The 25,683-nt window shown below is 42.6% G+C and overlaps 1 protein-coding gene across 1 annotated transcript in view; it reads right to left on the bottom strand.

The window, feature by feature from the left end:
• The window catches only part of CA12 (carbonic anhydrase 12), a 42,922-nt gene that overhangs the window by 13,824 nt on the left and 3,415 nt on the right, over positions 1-25,683 (bottom strand). The window contains exons 2-7 of the mRNA XM_032765459.1: positions 22,016-22,036; positions 11,414-11,593; positions 9,624-9,766; positions 5,148-5,243; positions 2,812-2,875; positions 1,435-1,592 (exon numbers count right to left, since the gene is read on the bottom strand). Coding sequence (XP_032621350.1) covers positions 1,435-1,592; positions 2,812-2,875; positions 5,148-5,243; positions 9,624-9,766; positions 11,414-11,593; positions 22,016-22,036 — 662 coding nt within the window. The remainder of the gene's footprint in view (positions 1-1,434; positions 1,593-2,811; positions 2,876-5,147; positions 5,244-9,623; positions 9,767-11,413; positions 11,594-22,015; positions 22,037-25,683) is intronic.

Raw genomic sequence — 25,683 nt, 5'->3', positions numbered from 1 at the left:
TGCTCCCGGTCTGCCTTTGGACTCCGACCCAGGCCGAGCTGAGCTTCGGTGCTGGGTTCCCCGCCTAAGTGACAGCAACGCCCAGGATCCCTGTTGCGGATGTGTCACTTTACCTTCATTAAAGCCAAATAACTCACTGTGTGTGTGGGCCTCGTCCTTGCAGAGCACTCAGGCACGTAACAGATATATTCACCCCAAGCTAAACAAATCCCTGGCACCGGGATAAGTAAATGGCAGCTACTCCAGGTCAATTAAGAGCTTTCTAGAAGGCAGGGAGGACACTAGGTTGATTGGGACACCTGAAACCTATCAGGGGCTGGCTGAAACTTGTTAAAAGCGTCCCAGTCAGGTGGGCGCGCATGCATAGGCGCCGACTCCGTGGGTGCTCTGGGGCTGGAGCACCCATGGAAAAAAATTGGTGGGTGCTCAGCACCCACCGGTAACTCCCCACCTCATCCCCCCCTGCTCCAGCTTACCTCCACCTCCTCAGCGAGTGCGCTGCTGCATCCTGCTTCTCCTCCCTCCCTCCCAGTGCATGCGCCATGAAACAGCTGATTCGCGGGGCAGGGAGGGAGTGCAGAGGAGGGGGAATGCAGCGCACTGGGGGAAGAGGCAGGGCTGGGGAGGGGGTTTGGGGAAGGGATCCAATGGGGGCAGGGAGGGGGGCAGAGTTAGGGTGGGGACTTCGGGGATGGGGTTGGAATGGGGGCAGGGACAGAGGCAGGGAATGGGTGGAGTTGGGGCGCAGGGGAGGGGGGACCCACCCACGCCCTAGAAAGTTGGCACCTATGTGCGCATGTCAGGAGCTCTGAGAAGAAGTTGCGCTGTAGGAGAAACTGAGCTGTACACACCATATTAGTCACAAGGAAGGAGGCCCTGAGGTAAGGGTGAAGTGGAGCATGAGGAAGTGGGGGCTGCTGTAGAGAAGTAGCCCAGGGAATTGTACGTGTCCTATTCCTAAAAGGTCAGCTACCATAGCTGATACTATTAGGGTCCCTGGGCTGGAGCCCGGAGTAGAGGGCAGGCCTAGGCTCCTCTCCTTTATTACTGGTTAATTACTGAGACTGGGAGACAACAGAGACTGTGTGAGGGAGGGTTGCTTCTCCTCACTTCCCTTACTGGCTTATGATGAAAATGGCTCAGTAGACTGTGACCCTTGTCTCTAGAGAGAGAAGGGTTAAGGGGAAGGTCACAGTGAGCCTCTGAGGCTAGGAAAATCCACCAGGAAATGCAGGACCCACGGAGACAAGGACAGAGCTTTGTCACAGACACCTTATGGAAAACCTCCTATTTGGAATCCAGGAAATGAAAATACAAATTTAACATTCCTTAATAAACACCAAACAGATTAATTTATTAGCATTTAATTTAATATTGGACTTTAGGCTACAATGACAGGCTAAATAAGAAAATATCTATTTTACTTAAACTTGCCTGTTCTTCTGAAACTTTTACCGGGTGTCGGAAAACTGTCCAGAGAACACTAGGGTAACAAGGAGGAGTGGTCAGGGATCCTTCATAGCGATAATACTCATCCAGTTGGTCAGGAAGCAGTTCTTGGATGTCAAAACCTGGGACTAGAGCTACCTGGTCTGAAAGAGAGAATCCATGTTAATTCCGTATTCTTAATCACACTTCTCTCAGTGCTCATCTACTTTGCAACATCATGACTTTCTACTGGACTGCATTGGTTTGCTGTATTTCTCTGCACACGTGAGTCCCAGTAGAGCAAATTTGTTTTCAGCAAGCATTCTGAGCTCAATGGAAAAGAAAAAAAATGTACTTTGATAGATGCTAGACTCAATTTAATATAGAAATGTAGTTCATTAAACCACTTCTAAATTTGTTCTTATACAAGTCTGACATGTTACACCTGAACACCAAACCAGGGTTGTGATTAATGAGGAAAGTTGCTCTTTACTATTGAGTGCACTCTGCTCAGGCGCACTACAGGATGAATTTCTTTATAAGCAGCGCAGACAACTACCCAATATTAGACATTTAGAGGTTGTCTACAGTGCAGTCAGAGGTGTGATTGCAGCTTCGATAGGTGTATCTGTGCTAGCTTTAATTTAGCTAGCATAGCTAAAACTAGCAGAGAGGACATGCTTGGGCAGGCTTCAGCACCAGGCTGTACAAGTACACCAAGGAACCTGAGTATGTACTCAAGTTGCTAACCTGCGCTGAAGCTCATGCTGCCGCATCTTCACTGCTATTTTTAGCTGTGGTAGCTAGATTAAAGCTAGCACGGATATACCAAAGCACGCTGCAATCATACCTCCAACCACAGTGTAGACCTATGTGTAGAGGACTTGGGTTTGAAATACTCTGTCTGCTATTCATAATGGTTTGAGCGTGTTTTGCCACTATGCTGAAGATTTTCTTGTCTACACTAAGTGTTTCTATACATCTTGTCAACACTGTCTGCATTTTACTACATCCACCAACAGCTTTTTTAAAAAAGATACCTGAGGAAAAAATCTGGTGAGTTCTGACCATTTGCTTTCTGGGAGTGAGCACACCAGTGATCATTATTTGCATAAATCAGCTATCTGCATACTAAATTGAGTGGCAAGTAACCAAAGTAACAGCACATGCCAGTCATACAACCCAGTTAGGAACATGTGATACTAATGCACAGAAGTTTACCTAAAGCTAGCTGTATAATGCACTTAACAGGTGTGCACTATACTTGGAACCGTTCTGAAGCAGTTTTGACAAAAGCATGACATGCCCTGCATGAGTCCCATCAATGATAAGGTTCTGATACATTCAGCCACTGTTGATCTTTTGCATACAACAGCCACTCACCTTTGTACTGCACGTTCTGGAAATGACTGAAGATCTTTTCATAGGATGGATTGAATGGGCCTATCTGTAACAAATAGACTGTTAACAGCTGTCCAAGTAATCAGGACTCTGTATGCATAATCTTAAATTCTTCAGACAACTGATGGTCAACATTTGATTGACAGTGTCATCTTTTAGTGAAATTTTCCGTCCAATAACACCAATACTGATGCAATAACGTAGGCTGATGTAGAAATTAAGGCTGTGCCCTAGGATTGTTTTGTTTAGTCTGTCCCCTCCTTCCTCTCTCTTTCAGTACACTCTTACTCTCTAAAATAATAAGCTGCAGCCTGGAGGTATTTGATTTCTTTATCACACTACATAATATTACATTGTCATAATTATAGTTTATCAGTTATGGCTTATCATTATGCAGTATGATGAATTGGAAATTTAAAAACCTTAAATAACTAAAGTGTTCAAGGAGAAATATTTTGCATTAAATCAGTTCAATGATTATTGTATGTGTTAATTAAATTGAGCTGTGTACTAATGCTTACAGAATAACTGGGTGAAATTTAAAGGTCTGTTACAAACAGGAGGTCAGACGAGATGATCTAATAGTCCCTTCTGCCCTAGGACTCAATGAATAACAGCAGTCTTAAACTAAGTAACCAGTAATATCTGACTGTAGGATAAATTTCCAAAGTGTATAGCTGCACAACTCTCATTAGCTGAAACTCCACACAGTTCTTCATAAAATGTAACCTCTTAGGGTCTTATCTTGCAATCCTTTATGTAGCCAGGGTTGGTCCCTTACTGCAGAACTGCATTATGGAGCAGAAGACTTCAGACCAGGGAGGTTTTAGATGAAGCCTACGTTCTTTATTCTGTAACACACCTTATGGTGTGTGTTTGGAAAAACAGGTAGCCTCTTAGTGGCTAGCCTGCTGTGCAAACAAATGGAAGCCTGTTTCCTTTAAGAATTTTATACCTCCTAATTCTACACTGACAGGCTGCTCAGATCATGCATGGGTTTCTAGTCATAGCCATAGGTAGCATATTTTGGGTTCTCTGTTGCCAACCAGAAATCATCAGTCTGCTGCTTGCAATTCAAAATAAAGAATGACACTATTAAAAGGGCAGGACCAGTCGTGAGGGTCATACTTCTAATATCCAATAAGAGACTGGCTGCTATAGCTTCTAATCAGTGTCTGTTTTCTTAACAATTTGGAGCTGATTCTCAGCAACTCATTTGGCAACCAGAAAAAATTGTGTCCTAAGTTTAACTTTGAAAGCCACCATGTTTCTGAAGTTCTCAGATGGAAATAAGTAAATAATGTTAAATTTGGAGATGTCCTTCTTTGATTTTTAAGCAGCATTTTATAATAAGCATTTTGTAGAAAAACCAGAAGCCTTCTGACAGCTAGCTGGGTTTTCAAAGAAACAAAACTTTTCTCAGAAAGTGTCTGCATTCCTTGAACACTTTCAGGTTTTCAATGGAAAACTGAAAGTTTTTGGGTTTTCAGTTTTGTTGACAAAAAATCAAAATGTTCGTCGGGGGAAAACACATTTTCCAATCCGCTCTACTGTGAATGTCATTAGCTCAGTGCTGAGTTTATAGCTAGCCTTTTTTGGTCACATTTACACAAAGTAATTGGAAATGTTTGCCTGACAGAGTTACAGGAGGTTCCATCAGGTTGCTGACTGGGTTATTTAATTGCCTCTGTGTCAGGGTTAGGTGTGGAAATCTGTCCCCTTGCTGTGTTGAAAGGTGCACTAATTTACTTGTCTCATAATTTTTTTGTGACCACCAGCTTCATTGATACAAAGGAACTGTGTGCCTGTGAAGTACTAGTTGTGAAGGGTATGGTCACATCCTAGTCTTCTATAATTAATTACCTGTGCCAGGGTTCTGTCAGCCTGGTGACCCCTGCTGTGTTAAACAGTGTTCTGTGCTACATTTACAACTGCCTTTACTATCTGGGAATATTCAAATGTGCAGACTTGATCTTTACTTTCTACTATCATTTATGAGAAACTCACCTGCTCCTTAGTCTGTAGAAAGCAAATTCAAAAGGATATGAATATGCCTGATGTTATTTCATTTTAAAATATGAGAAAATATTCAATCTTTTCTCCAGCACTATACACTTAGTTCACAGAAATATAACTGAGGGCAGAATCTGACCCTATATGTGTGTGTAGGTGGAGTGGAAGAGAGAGACCATATAGCCAGACATGCCAATATTGATGGTCTCCAAGTTAATCCCAGTCATCTCATTGTACTTAAAGCTTACAGATGCTTTAATTATAGCATTATTAACTATGGAAAAAGCACAAGACATGCATCTTACCTCAATGAGAATAGCCAAAACTGCTAGCCCATCTGATTTGTCTATTGCTGCTGTTACATCGGGATATTTGTCAGAGTTATAATGTACAATATGTAGCTACAAAGAGGGAGAAGTAATGGTATTATCACCTCTGGTTCATGGTAGCATTTCTGTTATCATAAAACAATCCAGGGCTCTAGATACCACAACATAAGGCCTCCCAGCACCTTTCCCTTAGCAGTGGCAGGAGACCCCCTTCCCTTTCAGACAAGCAAAGGCAGTGTTATGGTGCTGCCTTCTTTTACCCATGATTGACGGGGATCCCCTCTCCTCCACAGAGAGGCAGAGTCACTAGTAGGTGTTCTCCCCACCCCCAGTACTTGCCGTAGTAATCAAGGTGTATCTTCTTGGGTGGGTATGATGGGCCCCCTGTACTCTTCTCCTGTGGCACAGAGTCCTCTGCTGGGGTGGATTTGGTGGGAACCAGAGCAGTGGCTCTTGAGGTTAACCCCCATTGAGGCTCATGGTACAGTTTACCCCTTTATGAGCTATTGTTTCAGACTGCCTGCAGACTCAGGCAGATGTCACTGCATCAATTACCCTGGATTACATTTTCAAGCTTTCCTTTGTGACCACAAAGACTAGAAACTTTCTTTCATTTAAATTAAAGATGAGATTGTGATCTAATCACACAGTGCCAGAAATTACTGCCTTCGGCATGGGCCTGTGGCATCTATGCCTCATACTGACCCCGAGACTGGTTATGGAGAGGCCAAGTCATTTTAAAATAATCCCAGACCAAACTTGAAATGGCCTGGTGAACATACTTACATGCACATCAATCATGCACAAAAATTCACTCTGATTTTTTTTTATTGTACTTTAATTACATTAAAACACCTGGCCTGTGATTCTTTGTCATCAGAAATTGAACAGTTTTAGAACTGCCTTGTAAAGTTAAATATTTTGAACAAGAAATGTTAACAGGATGAAACTGAAGCTGTCAGTCTGGAAATATAAATAAATAGGCTACAAGAGAGACTTAGTTACACAGCTGGACTGGGGTCTACCAACAGCACCATTATTTGTGCTTATTAGAGAACTACAAAAAGGACATGGAAGAGAAGAGCATTTAAAATTAAGTCCTCGAAATACCCATGTTTAACAAATATTCTGATTTTTTTATAATCACTTTTTAAAACAGTTGCAAAAGAGGGTTTGGACCTATTTTTGTACCATTAATGTAAATGGAAAAATTCTAATGGTTCAGGGTCAGGCACTCACGTAGTAATTTGCAAGAGAAAACCAGTGCATGACAAGTGACAGTACTTAGTCTCTCAGTTCACAGTGATTCGGGAACATAGAAATCTAATACTGAATTTTGATATGCTTACTGTTTTCAAAAAAGAGTCAGGAATTTAGAGTAAATAGTGTGTTCAAGTTTATTGTTGCTAAGATTCCCAGAGACCTCATGTATAGGTACCTATCAATTAAAGATTATTAGTATTAACAAAATCATGTTCTGGAAGCTGATGCTTGGTTTGGTCTTGCTTGATGGATAACTCTTTAACAATCTGCAAATTTTCCACTAAAACATCAGATGAGCATTCGGAATTCTCTGATGGAAGCCTGACTTACTAAGCTTTCCCCTGGGTTTTGCTATGTACCTTAACTTGCTTAACATGAGCATTTAGTGTGTTAATTGGATAATATTGTGGTTTGGCTCTCTGATATAATCTTGGATAGCTGAGCAAGTCACCAGCTGTGCAGTTATTTCATGTTAAAGTGTGTGAATTAAGCGAAAACAAGACCGGCTACACCCTTGGTTACTACATATAGGAAATAGGCAGTTATTAAACTATGCACCTAATTTGTAGTTGGCTATGAGCCAGATTTTCTTTTCTTTTGCAGCAATATAAATCCAGAGGAATTCTATTGAAGTCAATGGAGTTAATCCTGAGTCATACTGCTGTTAGTGTGAGAGGATTCTGGCCTCATATCTCCTCCTGTCCACTCTAGGTCCAAACAGCATTGTTCTGTGCCTGTCCCAAAGCCATTTATTACAAACCACAAAATTTCCTGGTAGAAGTCTTATGAATTAGCATATGAATGAAGTGGCCTGAGATAGGCATTAACTCCCTACCCTGACAACAACAAAAAAACCCTACCAAAACAAAGCACTGCGTTGTACATACAAGTCTCCCCATGGGGAGAGGATGAGAGAACAAATCACACATGAGAGGTTAGTCATATTGCTTAATGCACTGCTGTAAAGTGATCAGCTGTTACAGTAATGAGCATGGTATAAGAACCTATATTGAATAGAGTAGGCAAAGGCACCAAACAATCTAGCTCTCCTGAATTTAAATTTAGGAAAGCAAGTAAAGATACTGAGGTATCGTTGTATCTCGGAAATTGGAAGGTTAAATTCCGTTTAGAAACAAGTCTCCATAACCAGCTAACATATATACGTTCAACTCAATGAACTTTCATTAATGAATTAGGTTTGACTGGATTTCTCCAACTTCACCCTTGCAATGATTTGGTGTGGGTAGAGCAGGGATTTAAGGTAACAGACAAACTTATTCTGAAAAATATTTGAACTGCATGGAACCCCTTTCCATAGCCACTGAAGAAGGGGAAGTCTTCACTTTTGGAGAATTTCTGTGAGAAAGAAATGGCCTTTCTAATAGTTTCAGCAAAGTGTATGGGTATTGTCCTTAGCCTAGAATTGTACCTTTAATCCTACTTCAATTTCAGATAGACTTGTAATTACTCTGGGATTATAAATTGAATAAATTGAGCATATAATTATTCATTGCTAAATCCAGTGTTGATTACTAAAATAGATTTCCATGAATTGTGCTGTATGCATTTAGAACTGATTGTCACTGTTACAGACCCCTCCTGGTCTGTCCAAATGCACCCTTTCTCAGACCTCATGCCATCACCGCTCTTGGGGTGGGTTCATGCAATTCTCCCACTCTCAGATTAGGCCTTAGACTGCCATTCCCAGGTGCTAACTGTGATTACCTCAGCAGGTCTGTTTTATAGTTCATAGCTGCAGGTTTGTTAATGCCAAGAACACTGACGGTGGTATCCAGTAATCAGACAGCCTTCTTAAAGCCAAGCATTATTTATTTAGAACAAAACCATTGCAGGGGGAAAAAATCTTAAAACAATAACAGATTATGTGCACATCTAGTTTACCAGGTGCCTGCCCATCTGAGCAGTCAGGATGCTGGTAGGTCTAAGCATCCTACAGGCACCCAAAGACCGCTATAGTCTGTGTAATGGTTTCTTCCCATAACTCACCAATCATTTCTCCCCACTGCTTCAGGGAATGACTCCTTTACAAGCTGCTCAGTCTCTTCTCAGAGACTGTGTCAGTTTTAAATTGTTTTGTAGCTCTTTGACCTGTTAGTGTCCAGAACTGGCAAAACAACAGTGCAACTTCGGATTGGAGCCTGGAATCCTGTAATTGCCCCACAAATATTTTTGGAGTATGGCCTATCTAGATCCATTGCATTGCTTCCCTGCTGTTTTTCCAACAGCCCCCCATTAAGTTAGACTAATATATTCATACAAGACATTCTATTAAACCAATCTAACTATATAGAACCTTATGTTGCCGACCAGCACCCAGACATTATTTATGTAATGATTACATAGCACCTCCACATCTGCTACACTGAACCCAAGCAGAACTGCACAGAGACTATTTGAGCTTGTCATGCAACAAAGAACATAATTACACATTGTTACTTTAACAGTGGTCTGCATCATCTCTAGTCTCCAGTTAGATAGGTGGTAAGCAGCAGAATTTAGAGTATATGCATGGTACAAACATTTTAAGTTTACATGTATGCGAACCTCTAAGCAAAACACTTGGATCAATTTTGAAAGGCCAAACATTTTGATTCAATGCTTTCTCAGTGATTTAGCAGTCGGTGCTGCTTTTCAATATCTATTCCTAAATCAGTATGACAGAATCAGGAAAGGTAGAAGCGGAAAAGACCTACCAAATCATTCTTAGTCTGATGGATACATCTATATAAAAGCTATCACAAAGCATATCAAAACAGAGAGATTAAGCCTCACAAAACACCCTTGTTGCAGCTAATCACTATCCCCAGTGTGGAGCTATTGAGGTGCCAAGAGAATACATAACTTGCTTGAAGTTACAGAGCAAGCCAGTGTCAGTACTGAGAGTAGAACTCAAATCTTTTGATTCCCAGTGTCATGCTATAACAACAAAGCCATACTACTTACTGAGTCCAGCCTCAATCCAGAGCATCTTGTAGCATCTTGATATAGGATATATTAAATATTAAGAGCGTAAATGCTTAAATTAGTGCCTGTGTGCTTTCTCTGGCAGAATGTTCCTATACACAAATGGTGAATACATCAACCACTACCTATACAAATTTTAGCTTTGAAATAGTGGGAACTGTCTAACTTTCCCTTCCAGGTTTCTCTGACTTGAGACCATCTTACCTCTGCTGCAAAATGCCTCCCACTGACTGTGTGCTCTGAGCCTTCTGGCTTGTTCCTATTTCCCCAGTGAAGGTGAAGCTGAGTTGCAGTGTATTGGAAAGGGAGGTTTCTGATGTGCATGGTAGGAAACAGACTCATTCTTACTGCAAGTAAACCAAAAAATATGGGAGAAGATTATATTGCTGTGTTGATGCACTTGGTGTGCAGAACTAATGTGTCTGACTTTACCGGATACAGAGAATTAGAATAGCAGAAGATGATCATTTATAGCAGTCTTTGGAACTTTCTAAGCAATTTAAGGGAGTGAAGAACAGGGATCAGAAACCTTTGGCACACAGCCTGCCAGGGTAAGCACCGTGGCGGGCCGGGCTGGTTTGTTTACCTGCCGCATCCGCCGGTTCAGCCAGTCGTGGCTCCCACTGACCACAGTTCACCACTCCAGGCCAATGGGGGCGGTGGGAAGGAGTGGCCAGCACACCCCTCAGCCTGCCAAAGGTTGCCGATCCCTGGTCTAGAACATTTCCCGCCTATATTCTTGTAGAATTTAATACATGGAATGTGAATTGAATGGGAGAGTTGTGTAAGCAGTTGTTTTCAGAAAACTATCCCCGATGACGCCAAGATCTCTTTCTTAAGTGATAATCGCAAATTTAGACCCCATCATTTTGTATGTATAGTTGGGATTATGTTTTGCAATGTGTATTACTTTGCATTTAACAACAATGAATTTCATCTGCCATTTTGTTGCCCAGTCACCCAATTTTGTGAGATCCCTTTGTAATTGTTCACAGTCTGCTTTGTATTTAAGTATCCTGAGTAATGTTGTATCATCTGCAGACTTTGCCACCTCACTGTTTACCCCTTTTTCCAGGTAATTTATGAATATGTTGAACAGAACTAGTTCCAGTACAGTTCCTTGGGGGACCTGGCTATTTACAGGTATGGTATAGAGCATGTTTATCCCACAGAAACAGTGAGAAAAGAGAGGTTTGCTGGTCAAGCTCCTTTTAACAAAGCATGCTGGGAAGGGGTGAAGTCTGAGGTATTTTATAATGCAGATTTTTTTGACGCTTTGGCAGTACTGGGGAAGGATGTGCTGCAGGAGAGCTTTGCTGCTGTTCTCGTTTGTAAGTCTTTAAGTTGTTTCTAGAAAAAATTGTGGGGAACTGGCTTATAAGTATTCTACTTTGTGGCATTGAAATATTGTGGAGTTTTAAGAGATTGCTTCATCTCTGTTTTCATCTCTGTTGTTGTTGATAGGGTATCTTGCCTTACCGCTACAGTGGAGGGCGCAAGGCATGTGTGTAAGCTGATCCTAATGGTTATATATGTCATTCTGTCTCACACTTAAGGAAGTTCTCTATCTTCATTCAAGTGGTAGAGGCATTTGCTGAAACTCCCAGGTTTGCTTGATTTTTGTCTGAAATTCAGTGAACCACCTTTTATCTTTCCAGTTGATTACAATATCTATTAAGGGTGACTTCATCCAGATTCACTGACTTTTCACTTCTTTCTAAACACAGCTGCAAATTCTGTTCCTATTTCTGAGTATTTTAACCAAATTAATAAGAAAAACTTTTCACAAGCTTAAGTTAATCTTAAATGCAACAGCTATATTTATGGTACACTGATGCGTGTTTTATAATTACAAGTTTCTTTAGATAGTTATCTAAGATGTTTGTATTCTATTGCAAGGGCTTGGTCGATCGCTGCCAATAATATAAGAAATGAAATATAAGTCCAGTAACTCTTTCTTTCAAATTCTCTTGCTGCACATCTGGTTTCCTTACCTGAATGACCATTATTGGTCAACATAAAGTGGTCAGTGGAGGACACATTGTAGCCTACAAGCTCTAAAGGTAAGAGAGTGGTATCATATTGGAGGATATCATTATGAAAATCTATTGGAGACTGGAATACTCCTCCACAAAATGGATACTTCTTGGGCCAAGTTTTCTCTCCATCAGGACCTGAGAATGTTAGCAGAAGAGACAGATTTATCAATCTTTGTTGTCATCTTCATTGGTACTTTTCCTACATGTTAGTAACAACTGGTTTTGATAATATAAGAATTTCCCTGTTTCCCTGAATGTTCACCCAAAACTCAAAACAGAATCTAACTGTCCTTTTCTCTATTTAAAATGGTGAGATAAACTGTTTCTCAATTTCACACATTCAGGCCTGGTCTACACTACGCATTTATACCGAATTTAGCAGAGTTAAACCGATTTAACCCTGCACCCGTCCACACAACAAAGCCCTTTATATAGCTATAAAGGGCTCTTAAAACCGATTTCTATACTCCTCCCCGACGGGGGAGTGCGCTGAATCGTATTCCATGTCGGATTGGTTAGTTGGCCCAATTTTCGACGGTATTGGTCCGGGTGGTTCCCACATGTCCACCATTGTGACCACTCTGGAAGCCATCTGAAATCGGTATGCTACTGGCCAGTAGCAGACAAGCCTGCGAACTTTGAATATCTATTTCCGTTTGGGCCAGCGTGGAGAGCTCACAGCATCAGGTGAACCACGCAGAGCTCATAGCACAGGTAACATGCTACGTCTTGAGGCATAAAAAGAGTCCGCATGGACGCCAGGGAGGTTTTACTTTTGGATCTGATCGCTGTATGGAGGGAGGATGTCTCGTGCTACAGAACTGCCATTCCAAAAGACTAATGATATAAACATTTGAAAAATTCCAAGCATGACGCGAGATGCCACCATCCGGGACTTTCCGTTAGAGTGCTGTGTGTTGCGAAGTGAGTGGCTTCAGACAATGCTAACCGCAACACCAAAGAAGCATACGAAAGTCCAGGGCAGGGCCGAACAGCGCTTCTATTGGGCTGCAATGCATTAATAGGGGCCGCCACCTAGTTACCCACCCTCTGTCGGGATCTGAGCGGGGGTGTAATCTCAGCATGCTGGGATTCTCGCAGCGAGAAGATGAGGAGGAGGAGAGGAGGATGGTTGCAGAGCACAAGCACTTCCGTTCTCCCAACAGCTGGAGCTTTCTTCTAACCTGATAGATTTACTCCAGCTCCCCAAGCCACTATCCCAGACTGAAGCCATGGACGGGACCTCTGGTGGTGTACCTTGTATAATATAAAATAGCTTAAAAGCCGCATTTTTTATGATTAATTTGCCCTGAGGACTTGGGATGCATTCGCGGCCAGTACAGTTACTGGAAAAGTCTGTTAACATGTCTGGGGATGGAGCGGAAATCCTCCAGGGACATCTCTGTGAAGTTCTCCTGGAAGTACTCCAAAAGCATTTGCAGAAGGTTTCTGGGCAGGGCAGCCTTATTCTGTCCTCCATAATAGGACCCTTGACCATGCCATGTATGTAGCAAGTAATCTGGTCTAACTGCATGACAAAGCCTAGCTGCGTATGGTCCCGGTGTTTGCTGGCATTGAAGCAACATCCGTTCTTTATCTCACTGTGTTATCAGGAGAGTGATATCGTTCATGGTAACCTGGTTGAAATTCAGGAATTTAATTAAGGGGACAGAGATGGCCATTCCTACTGGGCTGTTTGCCTGTTGCTTAAAAGAAATCCTTCCTTGCAGATAGCCAAGCAGGAGAAGGGGGGGCGGGGGATTGGCACTGAGCTTTTTTGCATTTGGCTAGCAGGGATCTTCCGTGCTACCAGCCATGTGGTGGGGGGAAGAGGGTGTTTAGCAGTGATCTTCCATGATACCAGTCACGCGGTGGGAGGAGGGGTAAAGCGATCATCCCAGAGAATTGGATGGAGGAGTGGTTTCTGCTGCTGCATGTTAACAGGAAAGAAGCAGCACTGAACAGGCTTTACTTGCTATATATATTTGGTAAAGGAGGGTGCTGGATATATGAAGGTTGCAGAAGACAATGGCTTACCATGGCCAAATGCAAGCCGAATTCTGCTGCCTGAACCTGCATCTGTGAGATCTCTAACACCAGAGCTGCAGGCACTCAATATTAAGATGCAAAATGCGACCTTTTAGTCAAATCACATATGCTATGTAAGGTGACTAATATTGTTCACCGTGAAAGAGTATAAGCACTGTTCTGTAAAATGTATCTTTTTAAATACTTCTCTCCCTTTTTTCCCTCCCTCATGCAGCTGAAAATTTTTCAAGCCTCCCTACTCCATCCCGAAGGCTATCTCAGATAAGGAAGCGGAAAAAAAAGATGCAAAATGAAATGTTCTTAAAAATCATGGAAGTGACCCGCAATGAAAGAGCTCATCTGAATGAGTGGAAGGACATGGTATCAAATTACAGGAAAGATGCCAGTGAACATGAGGACAGGAGGGACACTTGAGATGCGAGGTGGCAACAGGAAGATCAGAGGTGTAGACAGGAAGATCAGCATTGGCGGGATGCAACTCTGGGACTGCTGTGTGATCAAACTGACATGCTCCGGCATCTGGTGGAGCTTCAGGAACAGCAGCAGGATCACAGAGTGCCATTGCAGCCCCTGTATAACCACCCTCACTCCTCACCGTGTTCCACATCCTCCTCACCCAGACGTGTAAGAACGTGTCAGGGGAGGCTCCATGCACCCGCCCACTTCACCCCCGTGGACAGCCCAACCAAAAGGCTATCAATACTTTGAAATTTTTTTAGTGGCCTTTTCCTTTCTTCCTATCCTCCTCCCAAACCACACTCAGGCTACCTTGTCAGTTCTCTCCTTCTTTTTATAATGAATTAATAAAGAATACATGATTTTTAAATGATGGCGACTTTATTTCCTTAAGCAAGCTGTAATTGAAGGGGGAGGGTGGGTGTTTACAGGGAATGAGTCAATCGGGGGGGGTTCATCAAGGGGAAACAAACACAACAGTCACACTGTACCCTGGCCCATGATGAAACTGGTTTTCAAAGCTTCTCTGATGCACACCGCTTCCTGGTGTGCTCTTCTAATTGCCCTAGTGTCTGGCTGCACGTAATCAGCAGCCAGGTGATTTTCAGCTCCCACCCGCCATCCATAAAGGTCTCCCCCTTTACTCTCAACCAGAGATTGTGGAGCACACACAAGCAGCAATAACAAAGGGACAATTGGTTTGCTGAGTCTCATCGGTCAGTAATGTGCGCCAGCGCGGCTTTTAAACGGCCACTGCAACATTTCCACCACCTTTCTGCACTTGCTCAGCCTGTAGTTGACATTCCTGACTACTGTCCAGGCTGCCTGTGTATGGCTTCATGAGCCAAGGTTCAACGGGTAGGCTGGGTCCCCCAGGAATAACTAACAGGTTTCAAACCATCCCCAACTGTTATTTTTCTGGTCTGCGGAAGTAATTCCCTTGCTGCCGCATTTAAACCGAGTGAGTGTTCTGAAGACACGAAGCGTCATGGAACCCTTCCTGGCATCCCACATGGATGTTGGTGAAACTCCTTGTGATCCACCAGTGCTTGCACGCACCATTGAAAAGTTCCCACTTGAGGTTTCGTCCTGGGTGCCCTGGTGCTGGTGCCAGATAGGGGTATGGGTTCCATCTATCGCCCACCACCGTGTAAGGGAATCCCATTGCCGCAAAGCCATCCACTATGACCTGCACATTTCCAGGTCGCAACCTTGCGTCGCAGCAGCTTAATGATTGCTTTGCTACTTGCATCACAGGCAGCCCCTAAAAAGTTTAAAAAGATTTTCCCACTCCAATTTGCGTCCTGACTGACTGGTAGCTGTCCTGCATTGCAAGCTTCCAGAGGCCTATTGCCACTCGATTTCTCAGCTGTGAGGTGCACACTTCATCTTGTATTTCTGGCATTTCAGGGCGGGGAAAGCACGTCACAATTCCATGAAAGTTGACCTTAAGCATGCGAAAGTTTCACCAGCCACTGGGGAATTGTCCCAAACCCGCCAATACTAGCGGTCCCACCAGTCTGTGCTTGTTTTCCCGGGCCAAAATCAGCGTTCAATGGCTAGGAACCTGCCCCATTCCAGCAGGATCTCCAAAGCTCGGAAGCCTGCCAATTTGAAAGGATCTGCTGGTCCCATGTCTCATCACTCTTGTTGCCATTGCTGCCCGTGCCACCTCCTCGCCTTGGTTTTGCAGGTCCTGTGTCAGCAATAGACTGCACGAGGATGTGCGAGGTGTTTTACAACGGTCCCACGATTGCGGTCTTGAGCTGAGCAGGGTCCAATGCTTGCTGTGCTAAATGGGTGTTTGCCACAGTTCAACCCCAGGAAAAAAGGCACGAAACCGGTTGTCTGTGCTTTCACGAAGGGAGGTGTGAGGCTGTTACCCAGCACCAACCTGCGACATGTTTTTTGCCCTATCAGGCACTGGGATGTCAACCCAGAATTCCAAAGGGCGGGGGATTACTGCAGGAACTATGGATAAGCTATGGGATAAGCCTTACCCACAGTGCAACGCTCCGCTCCGGAAATCGACACCAGCCTCGGTACATGGACGCACACAGCCAAATTAATGTGCTTAGTGTGGCCGCGTGCACTCGACTTTATACAATCTGTTTTAAAAAACTGGTTTCTGTAAAATCGGAATAATCCCGTAGTGTAGACATACCCTCAGTCTATTATTGGAAGGAGTGGGCCAAATTCCTGCAATCAAAGCTGTTCATGTAACTTCCTTGACTGAGTAGTTTGAGTTTGACCCATCATTACTAAGAAATTATGGTGCAAAAAATGCTTATATATTAAGACTCAAATTAATTTAATACTAATGGAAAATATACATTAATCTAGGATTTTATTAGTCACTACATACATGAACTTGCATCTAGTCATCTCCACCCTCAAACAGGAAAAGCCTTCAGAGAACTTGAGGTATATATGTAAATAATTCACTTCCATAGAAATAAACTATCTATAAAAACAGCCCCTTTTCTGAGGGATAGGATGTATCATAGGCAATGTGAGAACTAAAGGTGCCACGCCACCAGCTGGCATCTGCAGAAAGAAAACTGGGCTCCCAGGAACTGCACCTCCCATAGCAAAGGGTGCAGTGTACTCATCCAGTGGCTACTATGGGGAAAGTCAGCCATGGCCCCTCCCTGGCCTGTTTCAGACATCTGGGCACCAATGGGCAGAAGGAGAGAGACAAGAACTACACTTCTGGTGTGGAATCTGGCCAGCCGCTGCTTGGATGTGTGGTGGCAGAGGGGCACTTTTTATACGCTTGGGGATCCATGCAGGTGCTGTCCAGAAGAGGCCCTATGCTTGGGTTGAATAGTCTCAAACTACTTGATTTGTCTCAGACATAATCTGTCATAATTTTGATGATCTCTTTCAAACATGCTCTACTGTTTGATTAAAAATATTTCATTTTTACAAGTAAACACCTCTTCTCTAAATGCTATAAAAGTAGTCTCCTTGTTGAGCCATTGCATTAGAACTCATACTTTGTACTCCATGCCTTTGTTATATTCTAGACTGAATATCTATTTTTAGGCGACTAAAATGGCAACAAGAGATAGACACATGGAGTGTGAGAGTCAGCTTGATTTGGTGGGTATGTCCTTCCTGAGAGTCATCAAAATGAGGTTGCTTTTGAAGCTCCAAGGACGCCTGAAGCTACACTCTTTTCCTTGGCTCACTAGGAAGAGATATGTGAAGTAATCACAGAATAAAAAGACTGGGAAATCTTGTAGCTAAAAGGGAAAGCACAGCAGAGACACTCACACAGACTCTTGATCAAGGCAAGTGTTCAGGCAGTGGGTCCAAAGACTTGGAATATTTTACTAGAGTTCTCCATAATGTCTGAAGCTCTTACGGAAAGCTGATATGATGATATGCATGGATTTTAGTTGTCTTGTCTTATCGTTTTGTGTTGTAGCCAGGCAATTGCACTGACACTTTAAAAAGAAGTGCTAAAAATGTTAATTTGGTAGTTAATGGGGCTGCTTCAGTGAATAAAATCACTTACATATATGTTGGCAAGTTTGGGCCCCTACAGAGTATATTTTTTACCAGATATGTTTTCATTTTCTCCACTTTAGTGTCCACCCAATGAATCTTGCTGTACCTTTATCTGCTATATTGAAGAGCCACAGGGTGGGCGCCTCAAGGCGGAGAGGGGGAGCTGCCGGCGGGGGGGGCGGGACACCTCAGGGCGGGGGCTCGGGGATGGGGGAGGGTGCAAGGTGGAAGTTTCGGCTAGGGCGCAAAACATCCTTGCACCGGCCCTGGCCCTCTATTACCAAATTTCTGTTCCCCATATTGGTACTTATAGACTGTGAATAAGTCACGTCTCTTTGTTAAGCTAAACAGAGTGTGCTGCTTGACTGTCACTATAAAACATGATTTCCAATCTTTAATCATTCTTGTGGCTCTTCTCTGATCCCTCACCAACTTACCAATATCCTTCTTGAACGGTGGGTGCCAGAATCTAACTTAGATCAGAACATTGATGTCAAAACTAGTTCAAATATTTTAAAAAGGAAAACTAATGAATATGAAAATTATTGATAGATGCTGATGTTGTTAAGGTTCAATGATCTGGGAGCTTGTCTTCCACAAATGTAATCTAAATTGGATCTCACTTAGTGCTGGAGTACCTTCTATCTTAGCTTCCATTTGACTGTAAATCACTTTGATTCTTTATCTCCCAGATTTTCAATGGCATATCTTAAACAGCATTTAAATTCTCTGTAGTGGGTTTGAGATTTAATAAATGGTGCACTGAAAGTGTTGAAAGGTGAATGCTATCCATTTTGCATGTGTTTTAGCAAAACACTGACCCATTCATCAGAACATAGAACAGAAATCTGAACTATGTCCTATTTGTTTTGGCACTGGGTTATAGGAATACACACACTTTGAGGATATAACCCAGCTCATCAGGAAATGAGAATAATTGGCCTCTTGAGGTTGAGACTTGATGTGCAAGTCTTTATTAAGCTTTAGTGCAAGAAGTGAAACCTGTATTTCAACTTTTGTTAGATTTGACAGTGGCAAATATACTACAAAATCTGTTTAGTTTGTCTCTCTCCCGCAAATGTAGGACATCAACTAAAGCACCTACGCCGATTCTATCTTCAAGTGCCATCCCTTTCACTTCAATACAAGTTATTTTAGTCTTACAGAGTAGAATTCAGCCCTTTCTATCTTATTCATGCATTTCAGATGTCATGAGCCTGATCCTGTAGTCACTATTCAGACAAAACTTCCAGGGTTCTCCCTGGCCTCTAAACTACAAAACTTCATACCTGTTTTCCAGCACCAGTGCAGCAGTAGTTTAATGACTGACAGAATGTACCAGGCATTTGTTGGCTTCTGCTAGAGGCCCTACCACCATGGTGCACCCTGCCTGAAGGAGGTGCCTTTTGAGGAAAAAGAGCACCAAGTTTCGTCCTTCATGAACTGCCTAGAGAGGCCACCAAGGATCAGTTGCAAGTGGAACCAATGAAAATCAGTCCTCCAACAGCTAGATGGGCTAGGACCAGGTGGCAGTCAGTTAGGGCCCAGCAGGCAGGATAAAAAGAGATGTCTGCTTCTTTGAATCAGGGGCTAGATTTCTGTGTGGAGCTGGGACAGGGAAGGAAGGGTTGTCTCAGTCTTAACCCAAGAAGCCCGGCCCAAACTCTGACTGCACCTTGCTAAGGTATTGGGTTTCCAGGAAGACATTAATATCTTGTACCAAAAAAATTATGGCAGTCGCGTGATTGCTAAATGGCTCATCTTTAAAGATTAGTAAAACAGAAATCTGACTTCAGCCCTTGGAAACCACATCATGAAGTGAAATACACTTTTTCAGACCTACTTTTTTGGAGGGATTGGGTGACTGGGGATTAGTAACTGGTCAGCAGTTGAGATTGGAGGTCATTCTTGTAAAATATGCCAATTACTGAGATTTTCAGGCACATCAATGACATCAGGGTGGATGTGCACATTTCTGGTAAGCAAAGAGACTGACAGCCAGTGGGGATTAAATTACAGAGATTCTTGTCCATTTCCCCAAATCAGCTTCAGGTAACTCATCAACTTGTTTCCTTGTCCATAACCAGTTTTTCCAGGCATTGCAGGAACCCTGCATATTGTCATGTAGCCTTCTTTGTTTTAGTGCACCAGAACTCACTTGAAAGAACTGGACTCTTGTCTCACTTTGTTGGCAGTTAGGAAATTATGGTTTCCTTAGCAGATAAGCAATGGTGCTCTAAGGCACTTTTTAATTAACTTGGCTATAACAGATTGTGTGAAACAGAGTTTGCCTTTGGTGGGCCAGAGTGAACCCTGGCATATATGGGGGAAGTCACTGGAAGTTGTGCCTGCTGTACTAGGGTTCAGTCTGACTTACTGTTGCCTAAGGGACATCAGGGATGGACTCAGAGAATGAGTGACAGGTTTACATGGTATTTAAATGCCAGACATTGCAGAACAGCTCTGCTGTTTTAGTGCTCTTCCTTCTTGTGCAATGGATATGAAGAATAGGTAGCAACAGAGTGGGAATGGATTGTTATGGAAATAGGCGTCCTATGTTCAGAACAAGGGCCAAATTCAGAGGTAAATCTAGGGAGCCTGTACTGGAACGTACCCTTTCTTCCAGATCCTCTCAACATGTATGTTGCATAAACTTAAACTGATTTAGTGCTTGTCTACAGCAAAAAAAAAAAAAAAATAAAAAAAAAATCTTATCTTTGAAAATGGAGAGCCCTCAAATTAGATGACATACTGTCCAGGGCTTTGCAGTCATGGTGGACCAGCACAAGCTGTGCTCGACATTGTCTCCTAACACCGCCAGTTGTGTTCAAATGTAAGAGTCTATACAGGGCTGCCCAGAGGATTCAGGGGGTCTGAGGCAAAGCAATTTCAGGGGCCCCTTCCATAAAAAAAGTTGCAATTCTATAGAATACTATATTCTCGCAGGGGCCCCTGCAGGGAGCACTGTCTACACTGCCATTTTACAGCACTGAAACTCGCATCCCTCAGCCCCCTGAGCGAAAAAGGTTTCAGTGCTGTAAGTGGCAGTGTAGACAAGGCCAAAGGCACATGGTTTCTCAGCATATCTGTTCCCTTAGCTAGACTGTGCCAGCCCTCTGTGCAGGGCCAAAAGAAGATGGAAGGTACCAGGAGTCTCTCTCTGTCCTTCTGCTCCCCTGCACATGGGTGAGAACACTAGCTCCCCCTAACATCATCTGCAGGGACCAGTCACCACAATCATTATGACCACTTTACAGATGGGGAACTCTCTGAGGTGCAGTAACTTGCTAAAGGTCACAGAGCAGACCATAGGCAGAGCTGGGAGTGGAACACAGGTCCAAGTCCCAGTTCAATGTGTGATCCTTCAGCCACACTGGTTCCTACACAAATAGGCATGTTCTGCTCTCACACCGTATACGATTCTTAATGATCTCCACAAGATTGTTGTACAGAACACAGCTGCGCTACAGTTTTCTATGAGAACAGTGCAGTTAGTAGGACAGTTTTGCTTTTAAGGATACTGCATAAAATCCAGCAGGTTCCATTCGTATCCAAGACAAGTACCTAGTTCTGTCAGGTTCACAGTTTGTTCTGGAAAGTGACGCTTTGTCAAATGCAATGGTATCTGGTGATACAGCCCTGGGCACTAATGGCACCAGTGGTGTAGCAACGGCAGCATTCAGTCCCATCCAGTGTTCATTTAACAAACAGTGATTTTGGTCATTAATAGCAGCCCTAGCTTTAGCATTGCTCATGGATCTCATGTTTTTTCCCCTTGCCCCTATAACTGCATGCTCATCTCCATCACCATGAGTGGGTATAATGCCACTGTTTTCCTTTCTCTTGCTGCTGACTTCATTTTAGTGTCTGACATAGTGAAAGGCGATAGGGTGATGGAGAAGGAGGGAGATGACTTCCAGCACACAGGAGACAGGCTTTACTGTTTTGTTGTGGGTCACATAGATACAGTGTTGTTTTCCATACAACCCAGTAAGCAATGTTCTAACCAGGTTATACTATAGTTGCATTCAAATGAAATTTCATCACAAATTAAAGTTTCTATTCTAATATTCTCTGCTAATCCCAGTCTTTAAAATTGGTTTTACAATGCCTTCTTTACCTTAAAATAAAAAGTCATTAGATTAATAACATTTTAAAAATATCTTTAGCTTGGAAATTCTTCTCCAGTATGTGTTAGGGATTGGACTGGAGAATAAGAGGTATTGTCCACAGCCCTACAAGGAGACTTGTAAATGGTATGGAGACAGCACCTTTGGGGAACATCTGCAGTTCTTGTCATTTTGCAGGGTTAACACAGATCCCTCTAGCTGGCACTTGTGAATACTGCTAAATAATCCTTCCTAATGCCGAACCCTGACATCTGAGTAGGAGGTTGCTAGACAATGGGCCCAATTCAACCCTGGTATAACTACACTGATTCCAGTGTGGTGTTGCCAGGTTGAATTTGGCCTGTTTTCCTTAAAAGTACAAAATACAGAATTAAATTTCAGTGTGTGAATTAAAATAACTACTTACCAATGTAAGACCACTTAGATCCTGTTTAAAAAAACAAAAACAAATACAACCGTGAATATATGAAATTGAGCTTATTCTATATAGTGTCAGCTGGTGAATTTTACAGTACTTAACTGTCTTCTGATTTCAGCTGTCCAGTACAAGCAGGCCAGTTTTCACAGATAATTAAAGTGTGAACCCGTGTACTGTCAGTCACAATGATTTCTGTGCTCCTGCCCACAGAGCTAGAGAATCCAGTAGTTATTTGAGTCCCTGGCAAAGGCAGTGTTTTTTAGTGGATAGACCTTTTGATGGGCACTCATGAAACCTGGGTTCTATTCCCAGCTCTGCCACTGGCTTGCTGGGGGACCTTGGGTAAATCACTGTCCCCTTTCTGTACCTCAGTTTCCCTAACTGTAAAGTGAGGCTACTGATGCTGCCCTCCATTGTAAAACACTTTGAGAGCTACAGATGAAAAGTGCTAAATAGGGGCTTGGCTGGATTGATTGATTTGTATTAATTACCACTCTAAAGCCATTTTTTTTTTTTTTTTTTGGAATGGCACGAGACAACACAGAAATCAGCTCTTCTCTCTGGCTAGTATAATGTGAAGCATAAATGGGCAGGCATGTGGTTGTCATTTAAGGTCACATGCATAGTTCAGATGGTTGAAGCACACCTGCAGCAAGCAAAATGTTGATTGTCAGCTGCCACATTGAGAGATAAAAGGAAGTCCTTTCTGCAGAATCATTCTGGTTATTCACCATGTGATGCTTGTAGGAAATGGCTGTGGTTTGTTAGGAGACAGTGTAAATGCCTCTTTCTGTGAGGTGTGAGACCATGACTTGGTGGCTATTGTTTGCTTATTTGTTAAAATAGTCAATGGGACAAATTAATTCTTTGCATTAGGGATTGAATTTGGGCCAATATCTTTGCAAGTCACTGGAAGGTCAAGAAGTATCGCTTCTGTAAGAAGCACAGCAATATTTTAAATAGTTTTTTACTTTTGTTAGCCTGTCACACAAACAAAGACAAGTAAAACTAGAGAGCATAAATAACTAGCCAGGACTGATTAAAATCTTGAATGTGGTCCATGGTTTGTCAATTTCCACAGCTACAGATCACACCAAATATAGCTTTGATATTACTTGCAGCACTGTCCTGTAGGTATTCAGATCTGATAGGCACACCCAAAGCAAACTATCACATTTCTTGTAAATAAAATTGCTCTTGCTTCTTCTCAAAGCGGAGGTGACTGGTTAGAGTAAAATTCCATTTAGTGATTCTAGTGTGGGGTGGAAGTGTTTCACACTAAGGAACTGTTCAAATGCCGTTTGTTTGTTTTTTTTGGTATGGGGATCTATTCATATTTTTAAAACTTTAAGCTTTTTTATGGAGTTAGAGGTACTTGTCCTCATGAAGGACTGACATACCTGAAGTAGAATTGGTTCCAAGCTGATGCAAATCTGACCTAGCTCAAACTTTGCTGTATTTAGATCTGGGTTTTTATTTGGAAAAGGAACCTAAATTATGAGAGTCTGACAACTAGTGTGCATGTGTATAATAAGTGATTCTTGTCTGACTTTCCAGTGTCCTGACGTGCAGTTACCTGCATAGCCCTGCACATGTACACAGCTTAAATCATCAAGATGAACTAGTAGGGCTCTGCAAAGTTAGAGGTACCTAGCTCTTGTGTTCTGATTAGGGATGGAATTTTCAAAGCAAAGTAAAGTTAGCCCTCAAATTCTGTTTCAGTGGTAGTTATGGGGCCCTGCTTCCCTTGCACTGAAATTTTCAAAGGAGACGCAAACTTCCACACTGCAAGTAGCAGCTGAGGTAGCAGAATTAATGCACTCTTTTCCGACTTTTATTTCAGGCACCTTGTTCTCTCCTCCTCCATCTGTTAAAAATAACACATACCCTATGAGGGGCCACATACTAGCCAGATACAAGTCTGATATGACTAGTAAAACTGCTAAACAGGCATTAGAAATCCCACAGGGTCTGACTGGCTTAACTCTTGCAACTACTTTACACTAGCACGCCCATTGGCAGAGCTAGCCTGGGGTTGGGAGATTTTTCCCTAATTATACTGTTAGTGTAGTCACAACTGCAGTGCTTAATACACAGAAATACCAGGTGTTAACTGTCCCATTTCCCTCTATGGCTGCATCTACAGTGGGAAAATTGACCTCTATAAGGCTGGCTGAAAAATCTTCTGTGGGACCGTTTTTCCTCATAAAATGCTGTTCTGTCAAAATCCAACTGTCAAAATTTAAATGCTGTATGAAATTTTGCTTTGGAACAAAATGGGAAGTAGGGTGAGTTCCAATAATGTCATGAAGTTCCATTCTGGAACGAAAAGTTTTGATTTTTAAAAAACTTTTCTTTGATTATTTTTTCTATTTTAGACTCAGACACATAGACTTTAAGGTCAGAAGGGACCATTATGATCATCTAGTCTGACCTCCTGCACAAAGCAGGCCACAGAATCTCACCCATCCACTTCAATAACAAACCCCTAACCTATGTCTGAGTTACTGAAGTCCTCAACTTGTGGTTTGAAGACCTCAAGCTGCAGAGAATCCTCCCGCAAGTGACCCGTACCCCATGCTGCAGAGGAAGGCGAAAAACCTCCAGGGGCCTCTGCCAATCTGCCCTGGAGGAAAATTCCTTCCTGACTCCAAATATGGCAATCAGATAATGTGGGCAAGAGTCACCAGCCAGCACCCAGGAAAGAATTCTCTGTAGTAACCCATCCCATCTAACATCCCATCACAAACCACTGGGCATACTTACCTGCTGATAATCAAAGATCAATTGCCAAATTAATTGCCAAAATTAGGCTATCCCATCATACCATCCCCTCCATAAACTTATCAAGATTAGTCTTAAAACCAGATATGTCTTTTTCCCCCACTACTCCCCTTGGAAGGCTGTTCCAGAGCTTCACTCCTCTAATGGTTAGATTAAGCTTTCGTCGAATTTCAAGTCTAAACTTCCTAGTGTCCAGTATTATACATTTGTCTTGTGTCCACATGGTACTGAGCTAAATTTCCTCTCCCCACTAAAATTTATCCCTCTGATATATTATAAGAGCAATCATAATCCCTTCCCCAACCTTCTTTGGTTAGGCTAGAACAAGGCCAAAACTCTTGAGTCTCCTTCATAAAAGTTTTCCATTCCTCGTGATCATCTCCGTATGCCCGCTCTGAAACTGTTCCAGTTTGAATCATCCTCTAACATGGAGCCAGAAGCACACGTATTCCAGATGAGGTCAACCAGTGTTCTATGTATAATGGTACCTAACACCTCCTATCTTTGCCTGAATAACCTCGCCTGATGAATCACAACTGATGTGCCCCATTATAAACTAAATCTTGTTATAATGCCCTAAATGCATGACCTTAGCACTTTTCAACTATTAAAATTTCCATCCTATTACTATTCTTACTATCGACTACACCAAGTTACATAGTCATCCAGATCTCCGTAGGATAATCCCTGTTCTTGTCTGTGTTTAGCAATACATCTCCAGGCTTTGGTCATCTGCAAAACTTATTAGCACATTCCAACTTTTTGCCAAGGTTAGTAATTAAAAAGGTAATAAAGATTGGTCGCCCAAAACTGATCCTGAGGAACTCTACACTAGACGTTCTGCACGCCTGACAGTTCACCTTTTCATGATC

This window comes from Chelonoidis abingdonii, chromosome 9 (genome assembly GCF_003597395.2).
Source record: "Chelonoidis abingdonii isolate Lonesome George chromosome 9, CheloAbing_2.0, whole genome shotgun sequence".
Taxonomy (NCBI): Eukaryota; Metazoa; Chordata; order Testudines; family Testudinidae; genus Chelonoidis; species Chelonoidis abingdonii.
This window is presented reverse-complemented; position numbering and strand designations above follow the sequence as displayed.